Below are 16666 nucleotides of genomic sequence, written 5' to 3'. Positions count from 1 at the left end.
AAGATTTATACTATGCTGCGTGGTTGCTGATAGAAATATATTCTAATTAAAATCGTCTTCCTCACGTGGTAGGTTGGCCTCTAATGTATCCATTATTCCGGTTCCAATAATTTATTAAGAAATTATATATATGTGTGTGTAATTAAGAGATTAATGGTCTCTAATTTAAGTCAGTTTCAGCATCCCTATTTGTATCGAATAGTTAATGAGGAATTATTCCACAATTCTCATATTTAATTTCTGTGTAAAAATGTAGTAAATAGGGTTGTTTATGATGTTCCAACAACTGGTCCCACTTACTTGAAGATGCTTATTCGGAGCATCTGGTCCAGGATCTTTCCCTTTTTTCATACCGAGATGGGCAGTGATTACTTTTTCAATTACAATATCTGGTCATTTTTCTTCTTTGTCTGATAAAAGTGTGAATCCTGGGATACGATTGCTTTTGCTACAGAGATCTGCATAACATTCCTCCACTAATTGTAAAAGTCTATCTCTGTCATGAGATACGAATTACATATCTCTGCATGAAGCCGACCATCTGTGAATTGCCAATCATCAACCTCCTTTTCACTGCTGTCATGCCTCCAACCGCTTGCCACAATGTCCTCAATTACGTATATTGCTCTCCGATTATTTATTCTCACTCATTTTTGTTGTTCTTTTCTCGTTTTCCAAACTGCTATCGTATTCAATCAACGACACATACAAAGCACGTGCTCTATCTGAAGAACCAAACCTTGCTGAACTGGAGAGGGAATCGAGAGAGATAAATAACGACATCGTTGGCCTCGGTGAGGCAGTGTTAACAGTGTAAGCGGAAGGAGTGGGACTGTCGATCTCTGCAGCGATCAAACGCGAGTCTCCGGTTTCAGGAGTGCATCACACGGAGTTGCCGAACTAGCAATCGAGAAAAGAGATCGGCTCAATTGAAAGGGCCAAATACTGAAATCTGCGTCACGATATCACTATACCGTGGTTATTGATGATGAAATAAACACTGAGGGCAATACCAGGAATTCTGCCCAGGTTGCCAAGAGTTTATTGCTCTGCGCTAGGCATTACATTTCCGCTACCCACTACTTTACATTCAGTGTGTGTGTACACAAACACGCAGATTAATTAATACAGGCAGTCGCATATTATCACACGTAAATAATCTTGATCTGCCCTGTGCCCCCCAGCATTTATAAATCCTGCCTCTGCCCCTTCACATACCACATGTGGGCAAGCAATTTTTTTTACTGAAGTATTCAACGGGGAGGCTTGCGCTGATTTATGCGATGTCCCGCGGAGCTCATAGAGGCATACAGAGTGTGCTCGCCGAGGGTTAAGCGTGCTCCGTTTAGGGGCAATCAGAACAAACGGCTCCTCCGCTCCCTCACGAGGACAATAACCCATCATGCCTCTGCCACAGCAGCTGCCATTCTGCTCGTCAATATAACCGCTATATAATTAACACGTAATTCATTAAACACAGACACACACGCCGCAGGCTTAAGAACGGCGCTGTTGGGCTAACAAGTATCGCACAAAGGGGCCGAAGCACCGGCAGCTTTTGTGCGATTTCAGAAAGACACTAAAATGAGGACTTGAACCGAGTGTGCGTCATGCACAATGTGTGTGGATTTGGTGTTTAGCGGCACCTGGTAAATCGTGACAAGGGACACGGTATAACTGTTGATATATTCTGGCAAAGGTGTGCTCTGCTCATCATGTACATGGTTAAGTTACTAAGCACAAATGCCTTAATTGTGCTGCTCATCACGATCACCGTGACGGTTTTGGTGAGCTTCTCACTGGAAGTGCAGATAAAATGATTGTTCTCTATAAAATATCTTTTGGCATCACTGAACAAAAACATGTATGTCCATTTATTGCACATGTATATACTTTCACACAACTGGGTGTGCATGAGTTAGCTCCATGTATAACGGTTCACCGCATCCGTTCATTACTTTGTTTAGTACTTATCACAAACATCTTCTCAATTGCCTCTGGTATACACTGTAACCAATGCAATCTCTGCCGCCACAGTCCACTAATGGGTTTAAAGCCACCCGTTTCTTTTACGCATTAATTCCGCTAAATCCCATCACTGGCAATGGCCACAGCAGACTTGTCACGTTGTATTAATGTGATGGAAAAAAAAGTTCACCCCAGGGAGACATGCACAATAGGCAGAACACCATTCGTTAGGTGCAATTACAGCCACATTTGACGTTGAAGCATTCAGACGTCTTAAGGCTCCGAGAGAAATTAACATTTAGATCATATACCAACCGCTTCGTCCTCATAACCATCAGTGTAACGTCCCACTCAACGGTGATGGCAAAACGTGGAGCGGGTAAATGTTTGGTTGACGAATAGATAACGTTTTCGTTTGAGCAATTTTTGCGAGGAGCATTTTACTCGCAATATAACAATTACAATAATTGTTAAATTCTACATGGCGTCATTCCCACAACTGCGTCTCCAAACTCTGTAACAGTGGTCAGGCCTTCACATAAAAGCAGGGACCGATTCCCAAAGTAGGAACTTGTGAACGAGGTTGGCGACTGCAGAAATGAACAAGAATGAACAGCGAGTAAATCAGGAGATAATGTGACGGAGATGTGTCAGTCCAGCCGAGAGCACCGACCCCACTGGACGACAAGGGGGAGGGGGGGGGGGGGTTGGGGGGGTCGTGACTCTGAGTGTCCGGGTGCACGAGTATGTCCAGCGCCGTGTCGCTCGAGGCCTACGTGGCCACGTGCGGGCAGCAGAGCAGCATGGTGCACACGCAGTACATGTGTGCTCACCTGGAGGGACACAGGTGAGCCGCACAACTCACAAGCGCCTCGCCTCGCCTCATCTCATGCCGTCACTTGGAACTGCGTACGTACGTACGTTGAAATTCTTTTGCACCGTACGTAGCCAACCGTGCTAAATTGGAGGTGCGGGGAAAGGACCACAAACTAAACACGAAAAGCAGTTCTAAGGAAATTATTTTTAAGTGCACAGCTCCAGTGGTTTCCTAATATCGGAAGGAAGAGCATTCCAGAGGCCCCTGAAAGAGCGCGATGCAGTGGTCAACACACTGGACACTTCAAGACTATTCTTTGTATTTAGTGACTAAAGAGGCAAAACAAACCTCTCAGTCGGGCTAGACAACATTTTGAATGTTTTTTTGTATTTCATACATATATAGAATACACAAATTGGTGTTGTTTCACTTTGTGGAACACATGGGCCGTCAAATAGCGATTTCTTAATCAGGGCCCAACCCTACGGGCGTGTTAGGGTTACAAGCACAGGGTGACACTGCTACTCTTCGGCAAGACCGAACAATTCACATTCTAGCGATGATGTAATAGCTCCCCCCTCCCACTCCCCCACTAGTGAACTGTCACACGATGTAACACCGTGCCCGCTACACGTTGGCCATTCCCGCACCTCCAATTAGCATGATTTGCTACGTACGGTTGCGAAAGAAGTTCAACATACATACATGTGGCTTATCTGCTGTAGGAGGTTCCAGATAGGACGCATGATTTGCTTTATACCGCTAAATCACCGATCGTGTGAGAGAAAACAACTTACATTTTTTACAAAAATCTAAATTCCACACTGTGCCTCTTCGGGGTGACACTTATGAAGAGGAATCAGGTTGGGCAACATTAATGTAACTTCAAATAATGTTGCTTTCATATTTGCCTACGTAACTCTTATCCTGCACCTCCGATTAGCTCGGTTGGCTACGTATGGTGCAAAAGACGTTTAACGTACAAGACAAGACAAAGATCCCCCGTATTGCCTTAACAGACTGTAGGGGCAAGTGCTGTTAGCGAGCACCTATAAAGGCCCTGCAGTCACGAAAGCTTTAAATAAAAATCATTTAATCAATCAAACTCATTATTCAATGTGTGTGTGTGTGTTTCCTCTCCACGTGGGAGGAGAAACGCCAACGGGGGTTTGCTCGTGACGTGACGCGTGGCCACCTTTGTTGAGCCGCACGCACTGCTGGAGCAAGTTGGCGGCGTCCTTCTTCCCCTCGGTGGCCGCCTTGATCAGCCACCCGACGGCAGTCCTGTTGTGATCCTCGTTGCCCGACTCCACCGCCTTCTTCAAGTAGTGCTTGGCCACCTGGGGTGAACATCGCGAAGTTCACGGTCGATGTCAGAGGAAGAGTGCAAACAATGCGACGGCCGACCGTAACACATTCCTGCGGAGGGAGCTGGTAGGAACGTTGGGTTGCAAGGTCAATGGCCAGGGTCAACGGCGGCGTGGTGTATTCCCGCAAATATGCTCGACTGTGAGGGCGGGCACAAGCCGGCGTGAGTAGGTTAAACGTTGAGTTTTATAAGGGCACCACGGGGTGACCAGCCCCTCCCCACCCAGCCCCACCCCTCCCACCCCCACCCAGCCCCACCCTCCCCACCCAGCCCCTCCCCACCCAGCCCCTCCCCACCCTCCCCACCCAGCCCCACCCCACCCTCCCCTCCCCACTCAGCCCCACCCTCTAAACCCAGCCCCTCCCTGCACGACGGACGGACACAATAATCCCCTGTGGGCTGGTGTAACCAGGAAGTTCCTACCAGTATAACACGTAGCCAATAGTCGTAGGCTTTTGCGACCGATATTCACCGTAATTTCGTATATTCTTTTGGGTGAGATCGCGTGAATATAAATGTGTTGTTAACTCGGGTTTACTCTCAAACACACAAGCGGTGTGCTGAAGTAGTAACTAATTAGCACGTTTTGTTCACGTGACGATCCTTACTAATTGGCTGTGTCGGGTGGGGGTGTGTTAATGACACATTTACACGCTCTAACCCAAAAAACCCTCTATATGGATAACACGGCGCCTGCAATTCAAGGTACGTGTTTTTTTTCTCTTAATGAAGACAGATTAATTCACATGTTTACGAACAAATATTCTCAATGTCAACAAGGCATTCAAGAATCAGTTATATTTTGTATGATGCTGTTTACCATCTCATCATGTGTTATTTATTGAATTTCTGTCTCTTTTGCAACGGTTATCTTTGTACTTCTAGCTTTAATGCAGCAATATCACACAATTTTGTACAAAAGTATCGTATTATGCGTGAGATTTAAGGCATGTACCATGAGTGTAAACTTATTTATATGGATTCATCATGTCATGCCTCTTGCGAGCAATATCTTAACTGCTCCTGGATACCCTCTTCACAACCACCATCGTGAAGTATGGTCAAACAACTCCCATGACTGAAAATATGTGGGAGGCTTACGGAATAACATGGTGCTGTAAATTATAAATTATTTTAGATCTTGAGGAAGAGGCTTCCGGTCTCAAAGGGATCTTGTCTGGTTGAAAATAAATGTCAACCAACAAAGCCATCCTAAACTTGTTTGGTTCAACTTTGATAAAGTGAAAACATGTTAAATCCGTGCAATAACGTGTCGCCAGTAATTACAACTAGCATCATCAGGCGGACAGCTATGCGTTGCCCGCTGTGGCAAGAAGGAAGTGGTGCGACTGTGTGCTGCCAAACGTGTTGAAGCGGACCCTTCCGTCTGGGGGGGAGGTGAGTGAAGCGTTGGTGAACTGTAGTCTTGGATGGTGTTGAGTTATTGGCACGTGTCGTGATGGGCGCTGCAAGATCCGACTGTGTCCGTCCGTGTGCTCGCTGAGCTACATTGGCCTCCGGTTGCCGAACAAATACATGATAAGGTCGCACTGATTGCACATAAAGTGCTTGCCACAAATTAACCACAATACTTTGCTGATCTCGTCAAGGAGCATAAACCATCATCACGGGAACTCCGATCATCTTCGCAGCGGCGTTTGGCGAGTCATCAGCCGTCTGGAACGGTCTTCCTTCCGATATTAGGAAGCTACTGGAGCTGTGCACTTTTAAATCCAGATTGAAAACTCATTGCTTTAGAACTGCTTTTTGTGTTTAGTTCGTCGTCCTTCCCCCGCACCTCCGATTAGCACAGTTGGCTACGTACAGTGCGAAAGAAGTTCAACATACATACATCTGGCAAAGTGCTCAATTGCGGCGAGGTGACGTGGGGTGCCCCATCTGGTGGACGGTGGAGGTGGTGCGAGAGGTCACTTTCGTGATAAAGGTGGAGCTCTCTGGAGATTGGGTTTGAGGGGAGTGATGGGGCCTAAGGGCTCCACACCGATCTCCAGAACCCAAAAGCATAACCAAGGCCAGGATAACATCCCAAGTGTGAAATTTGAGCTACTATAGTGGGGGACATTCATCCGTATCCGGAAGGCCGTCCCAAACAGCCTCGGTGGTGGCCGAGGCAACCTTCTAAGTTTGTGCGAGTTTGGAAACGCGCGCGAGTGGGCGTTAGGCACGCGCGCGCGCACTTAGGCTGTTCTTTCTTGTGAGTCGGTTGGATGAAGTTCAATGGAAAACCGTGCCACCCAGTGGGAAAAAACGGTGGCTGGCCAACAAAATGAAGACAAACCGACCCCTTGCTGAGAGCCGCTGTGACTCCACCCCCATCGTGCGTGCACCGTGACCACCTGGCTGACCGGATGGCTGCGACGCGGCCAACCAATCCCAACAACGGAAGTCCCTGGATGCCATCTTCGTGCGGCGTTCAATTACTTGGCGTTACGCCCTTCTGAATGTGAGCATGATTTGTAAGAAAACTTGATTCCATAATGACTATCAATAGATCAAAATATGTACAATAATTGTTTTTAAACTAAACTACTTACGTTTTTATTTCACCAGGTAACGCCCACTGGGGTATATAGCTCTTAATTCAGAAGCAACCTAGGTACAAATGCTAGCCAAAAGAAGTGGCTTATCACATGGAAATTTATAGCAGCCAAATACTAGAAACGCATGTTTCTCAATGTGGAGGGAAAAACCACGGGGAGACAGAGAGAGAGAGACACACAAACTCAGGCGTCAGGGTCGCGATCAGACCCACGGCCTCCTGCACACCAGGTGAGGTAGTTAGCGTCTCGCCACCTTGGTGCCCCATGATGCAGTGATGTCCCTTCCAAGCCCAAGCTCACCTCTATTTGGGCATGTCCATCTTGCTCGTTGGCTCGCTGGAGCAGGCCCTCCATCGTGGGCCGCTCAAGTTCTCCCTGAGGAGTCGCCCCTACAGACGGCATCGACCACACAACGCAAGGTGTCAACCGGGCCCTGGAAATGAGGTCCATCTTTTGCAGAACATTGAATCCGTGTGCCACCTAGAATTCGGCGAGTCACAAAGCACGTAGTTGAAATGCATCAAGCGAAACAAGGAGCACAAGCGAGAGAGCTTCTTCCGCAGAACAATTTGAGATGTATGCCATGAAACTATAAACTATTTTTTATCTTACCAGGTAAGGCCCACTGAGCTACGAAGCTTTTTCAGGAGTGACCTGGCCACAAATGATAGCTCAACAAAGTGGCTTATCACGTGGACATTTATAGCAGCCAAATATTCGAAGCACATGCAAAATGTGGAGGGAAAAACCGGAGGACCTGGAGAAAAATCCACACCACCACAGACAGAGAGACACGCAAACTCCAAATATACAGCGTCAGGGTCGGGATAGTTGCACCAGCTGCTACGTGGTCCCCAGTCATGTATGTAATTAGATATCCGACGGAGAATTATTTCCAAATCATCGTCCACTCATTTGATTACTCCACAGCACTCTCCGGTACGTTGTGTCGTGACCGCCTCTACAGTACTAGAGGGTAGCCCTATCCTATGCATGGGAACTTCATTCGTCACATGCAACTCACAAGATGTCACTCACCTAGAAATTGGCCCTGCCCTCTCTGCCCATCACCTCTACCCACTCCCCAATTGGCCCTGCCCCTCTCCCATTGGCCACTCCTCGACCCCTGCATTTTCTCAATTTTGGTCAGTAGTTTGACCGAGGTTCAAGATTATATGTAACACATAGGTCAAACTGAATAACAAAATACTCCGATTCTGGATTTTTCTGATCATAATGAGCCCTTGCTAGACTCTACGATAATTACTCAAGCGCTTTGTTTGATAACCAACTAAACGTTGTACACTCAAAAACGTTTAAAAAACCATTCAAAACGTTTAAAACAATTCATTCTGAAATGGATTGGTGACCGTAAATTTAAACCTAAAACTAAACTCTTCTACATTATTTTAACAGGTAAGGCCCACTGAGTGACATAGCTCGTTTTCAGAAGCTACCTGGCCACAAAAGATATCTCAACGAAGCGGCTTATCATCGTGTGGAAATTTAAAGCAGCCAAATACTCTAAATGCATGTTTTCTAAACGTGGAGGGAAAAACCGGAGGACCCAGAGAAAAATCCACGTGACCACGGGGAGAAGGTGCCAACTCCAAATATACAGCAGGCGTCAGGGTTGGGTTCGAACCCACAACCTCCTGTATACCAGGCGAGGTAGTTAACATCTCGCCACCGCGGCAGTCAAGGTGGTAAGTGAACCGCTGCACAACTACTAATGCTACCTGTAGATTCCTCTCATGCATCACGTTCATTCGGCAAGTCGTGTGCTGCGGGGTTAAGCGTAGGTACTGTGACCTCTTCCAATACGTTTGGCCCACGTGGAAAAAGTAGGCCAAATACCGTACCTTCTAGAGCTTCCTTTAGTGGAGGTAATTCCGCCGGCAGTGGCGTGAACGATTGAAAGGCAGCATTTTTTTCCCATTTTAAAACGACTTTTATATGAAAGATGACTTCATATGGAGGAGGTTCCTTTGCCTCCTGAGTGACATTAAACCTAAAAAGCATCTCTCTTCGTGTTGCTTTCATTGCACGACTGCACATCGCACCCTGTTTTTTGAACATTTATATGAACCGGTACAAAATCTGTTCAACGCATTTTTGGCGGGGAAAGCTGGTGGGTGAGTGGATGCCTTTGCCTCCTAATATCACGTTTCACAAAAAACTAATTATCTACGGCCTAACACAAAAACAAGAAGGGCCATCACCCAAAACGTCGCCTTTTATATACAGTACATATTTTTTTAGGTAGTGTTATTGACGAATAGGTTGAGGGTTTTTGCGGTTTTTTTTGTCTGGTAGAATATGGATCAACCCATATTTTGTTTTGAGTTCAATCCGAATCATTCTTTAGACTGTAGGTGGAATCCGATGAGCTACTAAGCTCTTTTGTTCCACGGGTGTCCCGGTACGGGCGTGTCCGCAAGTTTACAACTGCAAACAATAATAACCCATGGCTGGGAAGATGGGGGATGTGGGGTGGGGTCAGCCACAGTCTATTTATTTCGTGGCGTCTGCTGGCTCTGCGTGCAAGTCGACACAGGCCCGACTGCAATGCAGCACCCGAGGGGGGGGGGGGTGCGGTCTGTGCATCTGCGGGGCTTGGATCACGACAGACGCGACTCGGGACGTGGAAAATGGGGAACAGAAAAACATCTCTCGACTTTGCATTCCCCTTGGCAGAGATAGATAGAGAGACCCGTTTAGATAATGGGTCTCATTTTATAGTGGCGACCTGGGTGTGCATGTGACACCAAACACAGTGCAGTTTAAATGCCCATGTGTATGTAATGCCGAGTCGTAACAGATACTTTTAGTCGCTACAAGAGACGCTGTTGCCACTGCTGCGGTGTGTAGGGAGGGCTATGATGGCCGCGCTTGTACAAGGCTTCAATCCGATGGTGTACAGCATGAAGTGTGCACACACACAAAGTGCTGGGTATGGGTGCATCGTGTGTGTGTCGTCGGTATATGCGTGAGGCCAGTATCAAGACCAAGGCCGTAATTATAATATATATTGGGGGGGCCACATCCACCCCAATATTCAAATATGCTCAAAATTCCCCCCCCCCCCCATATATTGCTATAAAATAGATTTCTGTTTATATGATTGTGATTATGGTTGTACTTTATTAATTCCTAATCTGTGCCAGTACATACAATGCAACAAGAAAAGGTAAAAAAATAAAAAAACAGACCAATGTAATACAATACACTATTAGACATTACTCTAAAAAAAAAGTCCGTCCTATGTGTTAGTGAATTTTTTTTATATTTTAGCCAGGAAATGAGTTTTAAAATTTAGATTTTTTTTCTGGGGGGGACGGACCCCCAGACCCCCTGGAATATTTGGTCCCCCCCAATGCTGACTCCATGGCCATGGCCTTGGTCAAGACGATGTCCGCACACTGAGATGCGAGTGCACTGAAGCCACCGGTCAAAGTTATCAAGTCACATTGGCGTTGTTCATCTTTCTGCACTCATCGATAACAACAGCTGATTGTGACAATCCATCCCAGTCGTAGGCTACACACAACGACAGCGTCGAGAAACGCAGTGTGTGTGTGTGGCCGTGTAACATAGACGTGATGCGGTGAACACTGCAGTACTGCACTGCAAGAGTTGTTTGACACAACGCACTATTAGGGGCCGCGCGTATTGCTTGTCCCAACAAACTACTGCACTGCACTCGATTGTGTACACGGGCCATGAAGACGCAGGCCCCCACTAAACAGTGGCGGCACACGCGTACGTGTCTGTGTGTGTGTCTGTGTGTCTGTCTCTGTGTGTGTCTCTCTGTGTGTGTCTGTGTGTGTGTCTCTGTGTGTGTGTCTCTATGTGTGTGTCTCTGTGTGTGTGTGTCTTTGTGTGTCTCGTGTAGTGGTTAGCGCCACGCTGCACTATGAACCTGGCTACCCGGTTTCGATTCCCGCTCACGGCCAACACCACAGTGACGATTATCTGAACCGTTTATGGGCCTCTCCTAGGTCGACTCAGCCTCAAATGAGTACCTAGTGCGATGCGTAAAAACATCGCCACTGGGGAGACAAAGGCGGCCGGGCGTGGTGCTGTCCACCCACCCCCTCGTGTGCCACAGTGCCGGTAGCCTTCACACGTGTCTGCTCGCCAACAGCACTTGCCCCTACAGTCTGCTAAGTGTACACGGGGGGGGGGAGGGGATCGTTGTGTGACAAGACGCAGTGACAAGGCGCAGTGTTGGCTGCCGAACTTGTGAACCTGCTGTGTCGGTGGCCGGAGGGAGATCCGCGCTCTCGGGATTCGTCCCCATCGTGGCTCAGTGCCAGGCTAGGTGCACCGCGAGGAGGAGGCGCAGGACGGCGGCGTGTCGGCGGAGTTGTTCCCTCGCCGCCTCGGTCACCTGCGGGGTGACAACGCGGCCGAGCCTGTAGCCCAGAGTATGGCAGCAGCGAGGATGAGGAGGATGAAGAGGAGGATGAGTGAGTAGCAGGCAGCAGTGAGTATGGGCAGCAGTGTTGACGTCCAAGTCCGGGAAGGCAGCAGTCACCCACAGGCAGAGAGAGAGAGAGAGACTTGCTCCGGCAGTACATCTACTAAGATTGGAACGAAACAGAGAAAATTAGCATGGACCCTGCGCAAGGATGACACGCAAATTCGAGAGAGAGACGTGAAAGCGCGGGCCTCATCCGCTGATAAACACTGACACTGATGATGCTGCTGCTTCTCTTCTTTGCTCCTCCTGCAGTGATGCTGCACCACCCAGTCGGTGTTTGTTTCCGGGTCGCTCAGTGCGCCCCAAGGGCGACTTGCCGCTTGCCGCTGCTGCTGCCACGTGGCACTGGTCCTCGCCAACAGCAACACGAAGCCCTCCGCTGGGGAGACAAAGGCGGTCGGGCGTGGCACTGGCCACCCAGAGCCAACCCCCCCCCCCACCTCGTGTGCTCGTGCCGGACTTAGTACGGGCGCGAGCACTTTTCCCTTGGGGGGGGGGGGGGTCCGCGTCACGAGTGTTGACTCCAGTGTGCAGATACAGCAACAGCATAGATAGTCAGAGCTAGTGTCGGATTAAGCGAGTGTGCTGCCTGTAGCATATGTAATAAAGGGTCCCTGAATGAAAACAAAAATATTAAAACACAAATGTTTAACTTGCATAGTAAAGTAATTGTATTTTTTCATTTGCAATACAGCTAGATAATACGACAAATCGCCAACCTTAAACACCCAGTAAAAGTTGAAGGCGGTATAGTACTATAGTAATAGAGCAAGTGCAGAGAATCCCTGGGCCGGAATTGATAGCTTGAGAGCATTTAGCGCGGGGCCCTTGAAAGTGGTAGCTACTACATATGTAGCTACATATGTAGTAGCTACTACATATGTAGTAGCTACATATGTAGTAGCTACTACATATGTAGCTACATATGTAGTAGCTACTAATCCGGCACTGGTAGTACGAGCAAAGGCAATGTCACATGGCTCCTGGGGCTGTGTGCAGAGTCGCGTGGAAGGCGACTCACGTCTCCGGCTGGCTCTCGTCCACGGCGTGGAGGGGGAGCGGTGGCGCAGTGGTTGACGCGCACCACTCCGCTTTCGAACCCGGGTTCCATTCCCGCTCACGGGCAATTATTTGAAACTTTCCTGGGCCCCCCACCTCCCCGCCACCCCACTAAGTCGACTCGGTCTAAAAAAAAACGAGTACCGTAAACCTAAAGACTGGGGAGACAAAGGCGGCCGGGCGTGGGACTTGCCACCCACCCCGTGCCTTAATAGGTGCTCGCTAACAGAACTTGCCTTTCCCCATCGGTCTGTTGTTAGAGGCGACACGGGGGACCCGTTTGTTTATTTTTAGCAAAATGGGATACCTCGATATGACGATTTAACAACAACCGCCATTCGCCACTAGGTGGCGGTGACGTCACCACGGCGCTTGTGCCAGGCTACGTGCACCTTGAGGCCACGTGAAGTGTCGAATGCCCGCTGGCAGGACGTCACGGGGCATACCAAGGTGCCACGGGTCGACTGATTGAGATGAGTGGCTGATGCACCACCTGTGCCCCCTACTGTGCCAACTTGCTGTGCTTTAGCCATCCAGCGCTCCGCTCGTTGTTGTGAGCGTCGCTTCTCCCCCTTCCATTGTTGTTGGAGGGCGACTGCCTCCAACAGCCCAGCAGCGTCCTTCACGAGCCTCCTCCAGAGGCCGATCTTGACACCGCTGGTACCAGTCATCGGCAAGTCCTCTGAGCTCCACATCCTCCTGCACCACATCACTCCATCTCTTCTTTAGCCCGTGCCGCGTCTGTTTAGCCCGCTCGATCCGGCCGAACAAAAGCTGTTTAGGCATGTGGTGGCTGGGCATGCGGGCTACATGACCCAGCCAACGAAGCCTTGCCTGCAGGAGGCGCTCACCGATAGGGCTTTGTCCAGATCTTTCAAGGATATGTGAGCTCACACAATTCAACCTGGTTAAATCCAGGATGGATCGTAGGCAGGACAGCCTAAATGTTTCTAACCGGCGAAGATGTTCCATTAGGGGGGGTCCACGTTTCGCAAGCGTAGAGAAGGGAGGGGATGATTGTGGTTCGAGAAGACCTGAAGCTTCGTGCGGAGCGACAGACCAGGTAGCTTTCACACAGCGTTACGCAACCGATGAAAAGATAATCCCGCTCGAATGATTCGGAGTGAAACCTCTGCTGTCAAACTGGAGCCGGTCATGAGCACACTGCCCAGGTATGGGAAACTCTTCACTCTCTCCACAACTATGGGGGTGGAGTGACGATATATACAGCATCCCACGATCATTGTATGGTCCTCTGTGTAAAGTTACCCTCGTAAAAAATGTTTGATCCTAACAAAATACTGTAGTGAAAGACTGCAATAAACTCGACAAAGTCTTACACACTGCAAATAGCGATATTATTAATTAATTACCTATGACGCGGGTGCTTTTGCCCCCCAAAAAATGGTAATTAACACGACGGCGATTGTGACGTCACCATACGGATTTCTAGGCAGTTGTTGGTGGGTGCAAACGCACGTGGGCCAGCTGATTTCCGAGTGAACCTGCGGCTAAAGAGAGGGACGGAACACTGCGACTCGTCTGCCGTGTGCATTGGTGGGAAGTGCAAAGGGCAAAGCGGGGCGATACAAATACACAACGGCTATTGTCACGGCCGACTTGACATCGAGACGTGGACATTGACACACAAATCCCTCTGGTCTTGGCGCCCGATTGATTCACAAGTGACGACATCACACCCCCACCTCTATTTAAAACCGAAACAGGAGGAGGATCTATCCACAATTTTTGGCCGTCGCCTGATGAGGCTGGCTGTTGTAATCACCTGCGAGACGTCACGGCACTCGAATTATAAATCTTGTGGGTTTACTCTGAAAGGCACCGGTGTGCTGAACTAGTAACTCATTTTCACGTTTTGTTTACGCGACAAACTTTACCAATTGGCTGTGTCGGGTGGTGGCGGGTTCAATGACACACATTTACGCGAACTAACCCAACAAAAATCTCTATTACAGATCATATTGTTCGTGAAAGCCTATTACGTGTTCAATTGATATCGAGGCAGTTGGCAGATCGAGAAAACTGATTCCACAGCAGCGCTCGTTTTCTTTCTTAAGTGCGGCTGCTGATGTCGATGGAGAGCAACGACTACAATTTCACATTCAGGTGGTCAAGCCAGCAGATAACCGCGTCAGGAGCAGCAGCAGAGGAGTTCATTGCCGTGATGTCTCCTTCGTATTTGTGGCTCTGGCATTGCGTCGTTATACGTTGTACGGTGTGCTCTGGATGACCACAGTCGCACGCTCCTGGAGAGTTTTTCATTTGCCATTTGTGCTGCGTGAGGTTTCCGCATCTGTCTGGCATGGTTTGTGCACTGGATGCGATTTAGGGTGGACCATGAGCTTCGTGGAAGATCAAACCCAGGGATGTTATGCGTTGCGTGTTTCAGTGTCCGAGCGAGAGTGTTCAAGTCAGCATTGTGGGGGCTGCGTGTGACCCATTCCTGGGCCACGCCAAACAAAACCCCTAAACACGTGGCAGGCTTTCGCGACCAATATTATTCATAATCAACGTTTTTGGGTTTAGATCGCGTTATTTATAAATGTGTCGTAACCCTCCACCACCCGACACGGCCAATCAGCAAAAAAAGTGTCACGTTGACAAAAGACAAATAGTTCACTACTTTAGCCTACCGGTGTGTTGAAGCGTGAAACCACAAATGTTGTGGTTTGTTGTGGTTTCACGCTTCAACACACCGTGTCGGGTGGTGGAGGGTTACGACACATTTATAAATAACGCGATCTAAACCCAAAAACGTTGATTATGAAAACCCCTAAACACGAAACACAACATTGAGGTTTGCGAGCGCGCACACAAACAAAACCTCGGCCACTTTCTTCTCGACGACAGTGATTCAAATCAGCAACCGACGGAAGACCAACGCATCGCGACGTGAATATTCGTCCAAAGGCGGGAAAACGAAAAGTTTTCAACGAAACGCACGCACAATGGTAGCAGTTCCTCAGGAACTGGTGGTTTGGCATAACGATGATGGCCGATGGATTATTGTACCACGCGGTTGCACGTTTTTGTTGTTGTGCCCCGTTAACATTGCGTTGTGTTGTACAATGAATATAGAATGCCAATGTTCAGAGACAATGGGTCAATTTTTAGTCGTTTAAAGTTGTTTGCTGCTCCTGTAACTTACCGTGTTTACAATCATTGGTGGAAGCTACTATATTGCTTGTAAGTGTGCACTATTACATTGCCTGATTGTCAGAGATGACTCCTGTGGGGGGAGAGAACTTCATGCAGCAGTGGATGGACCATGGCTTATCATGATATAAATAAGAACATATTTATCGTAATTACTGTGTTCTAAATGCATTTGAAAAAAGTCCTGGTTTGAATTGTAAATGTGTTGTGAATGTAATGGGAACCTCTTGCGACGAGAAGATGGCGAGATGTTATCTCCATCGCCTGATCTGCAGAAGGTTATAGGTTCGATCCCGGACCCTGACGATGCCTTGTGTATATTTGGAGGCCGCATGCTATCTCTCCCCATCGTGGCGGTGGCGTTGATTTTTCTCCGGGTCCTCTGGGTTTGCCCTCCACATTTAGAAACAACGTCACGCGTTTAGACTATTTGGCTGCCACTATACATACCCACATGATGATGATGATGATATAAACCACTTCTTAAAAAGATCTGACAGCTCAGTGGGCTTTAACTGGTGAATACAAAACTTTTTTTTCCTGTTTTCAATGTCCATTGTATTTCCGTGTACTAAATAAGATGAGCTTTCTAATATTTCTATGCTCTGAATAACAGCAATTGCGTTGGTAGCAACATGCTGTTAAATAGAAGATCCTTGAATATGCTACACCAATGCTAAACACACGGTACTTTTCAGGTGCGTATCATTTTGTTTTATTTACGACACCACGATGTTCCATTTTTCAGATCCTACGTGAACGGTGTAGCTGTTGCTTGTGTAGCTGATGCCTGTGTTGCGATCGAAATGTCGTAGTATTTTTTGTTATTTTTCTTATTTTCTTTGAACCTATCTACGTGACTTTACCGAAAGACCCAATAATATGAATTCCTGCAGTCACGACAGCTTTAAGTCAAGAGAATACATAGTTGTTTGTAAATGCCACAGCTATAGATTATTTTCTTTATTGTGATGGTGGTTGCAAGCCTTTTCATCTTCTGACAAGTAGGATTGCCACCGCCAGAGGGTTAAAAAAACAACAGAACGGGTGACAAGCAATGTCCACCGCGAACAAAACTCCCTTTTATTGATGTTTACACAAAAGCAAAGCGAACAAAAGGTTGCTGCTCATTGTCGTGAACGTTGACGTGAAATTTGTGAAATCAAATCGAAACAATTCAATCGAATTCAGACACAAATAAAAACACATTCGCGAGGTAATTGCCCAGC

At 47.8% G+C, this 16666-nt stretch overlaps 1 protein-coding gene and 1 non-coding gene across 3 annotated transcripts in view; one reads left to right on the top strand and one right to left on the bottom strand.

Annotated features, from left to right (window-relative positions):
- Positions 1-11668, bottom strand: part of LOC144717700 (wolframin-like) — a 39462-nt gene extending 27794 nt beyond the window's left edge. Inside the window, exons 1-4 of one of the 2 annotated variants that reach the window (XM_078593266.1) lie at positions 11413-11668; positions 10967-11108; positions 7016-7104; positions 3981-4125 (exon numbers count right to left, since the gene is read on the bottom strand). In XM_078593266.1, the coding sequence (XP_078449392.1) occupies positions 3981-4125; positions 7016-7104; positions 10967-11018 (286 nt within the window). In that variant the 5' untranslated portion in view covers positions 11019-11108; positions 11413-11668. The other variant, XM_078593267.1, reaches the window with a different exon arrangement.
- Positions 11282-11384, top strand: LOC144718263 (U6 spliceosomal RNA). Its single transcript, XR_013585305.1, has one exon. It is a non-coding gene; the product is annotated as a U6 spliceosomal RNA (small nuclear RNA).
- Positions 11669-16666: the final 4998 nt, after the last annotated feature.

The sequence above is a fragment of the Lampetra planeri genome, chromosome 4, assembly GCF_965212315.1.
Source record: "Lampetra planeri chromosome 4, kcLamPlan1.2.h2, whole genome shotgun sequence".
NCBI classification, from domain to species: Eukaryota; Metazoa; Chordata; class Hyperoartia; order Petromyzontiformes; family Petromyzontidae; genus Lampetra; species Lampetra planeri.
Note: the sequence above shows the minus strand (reverse complement) of the source record. Positions and strands in the feature narration are given on the sequence as shown.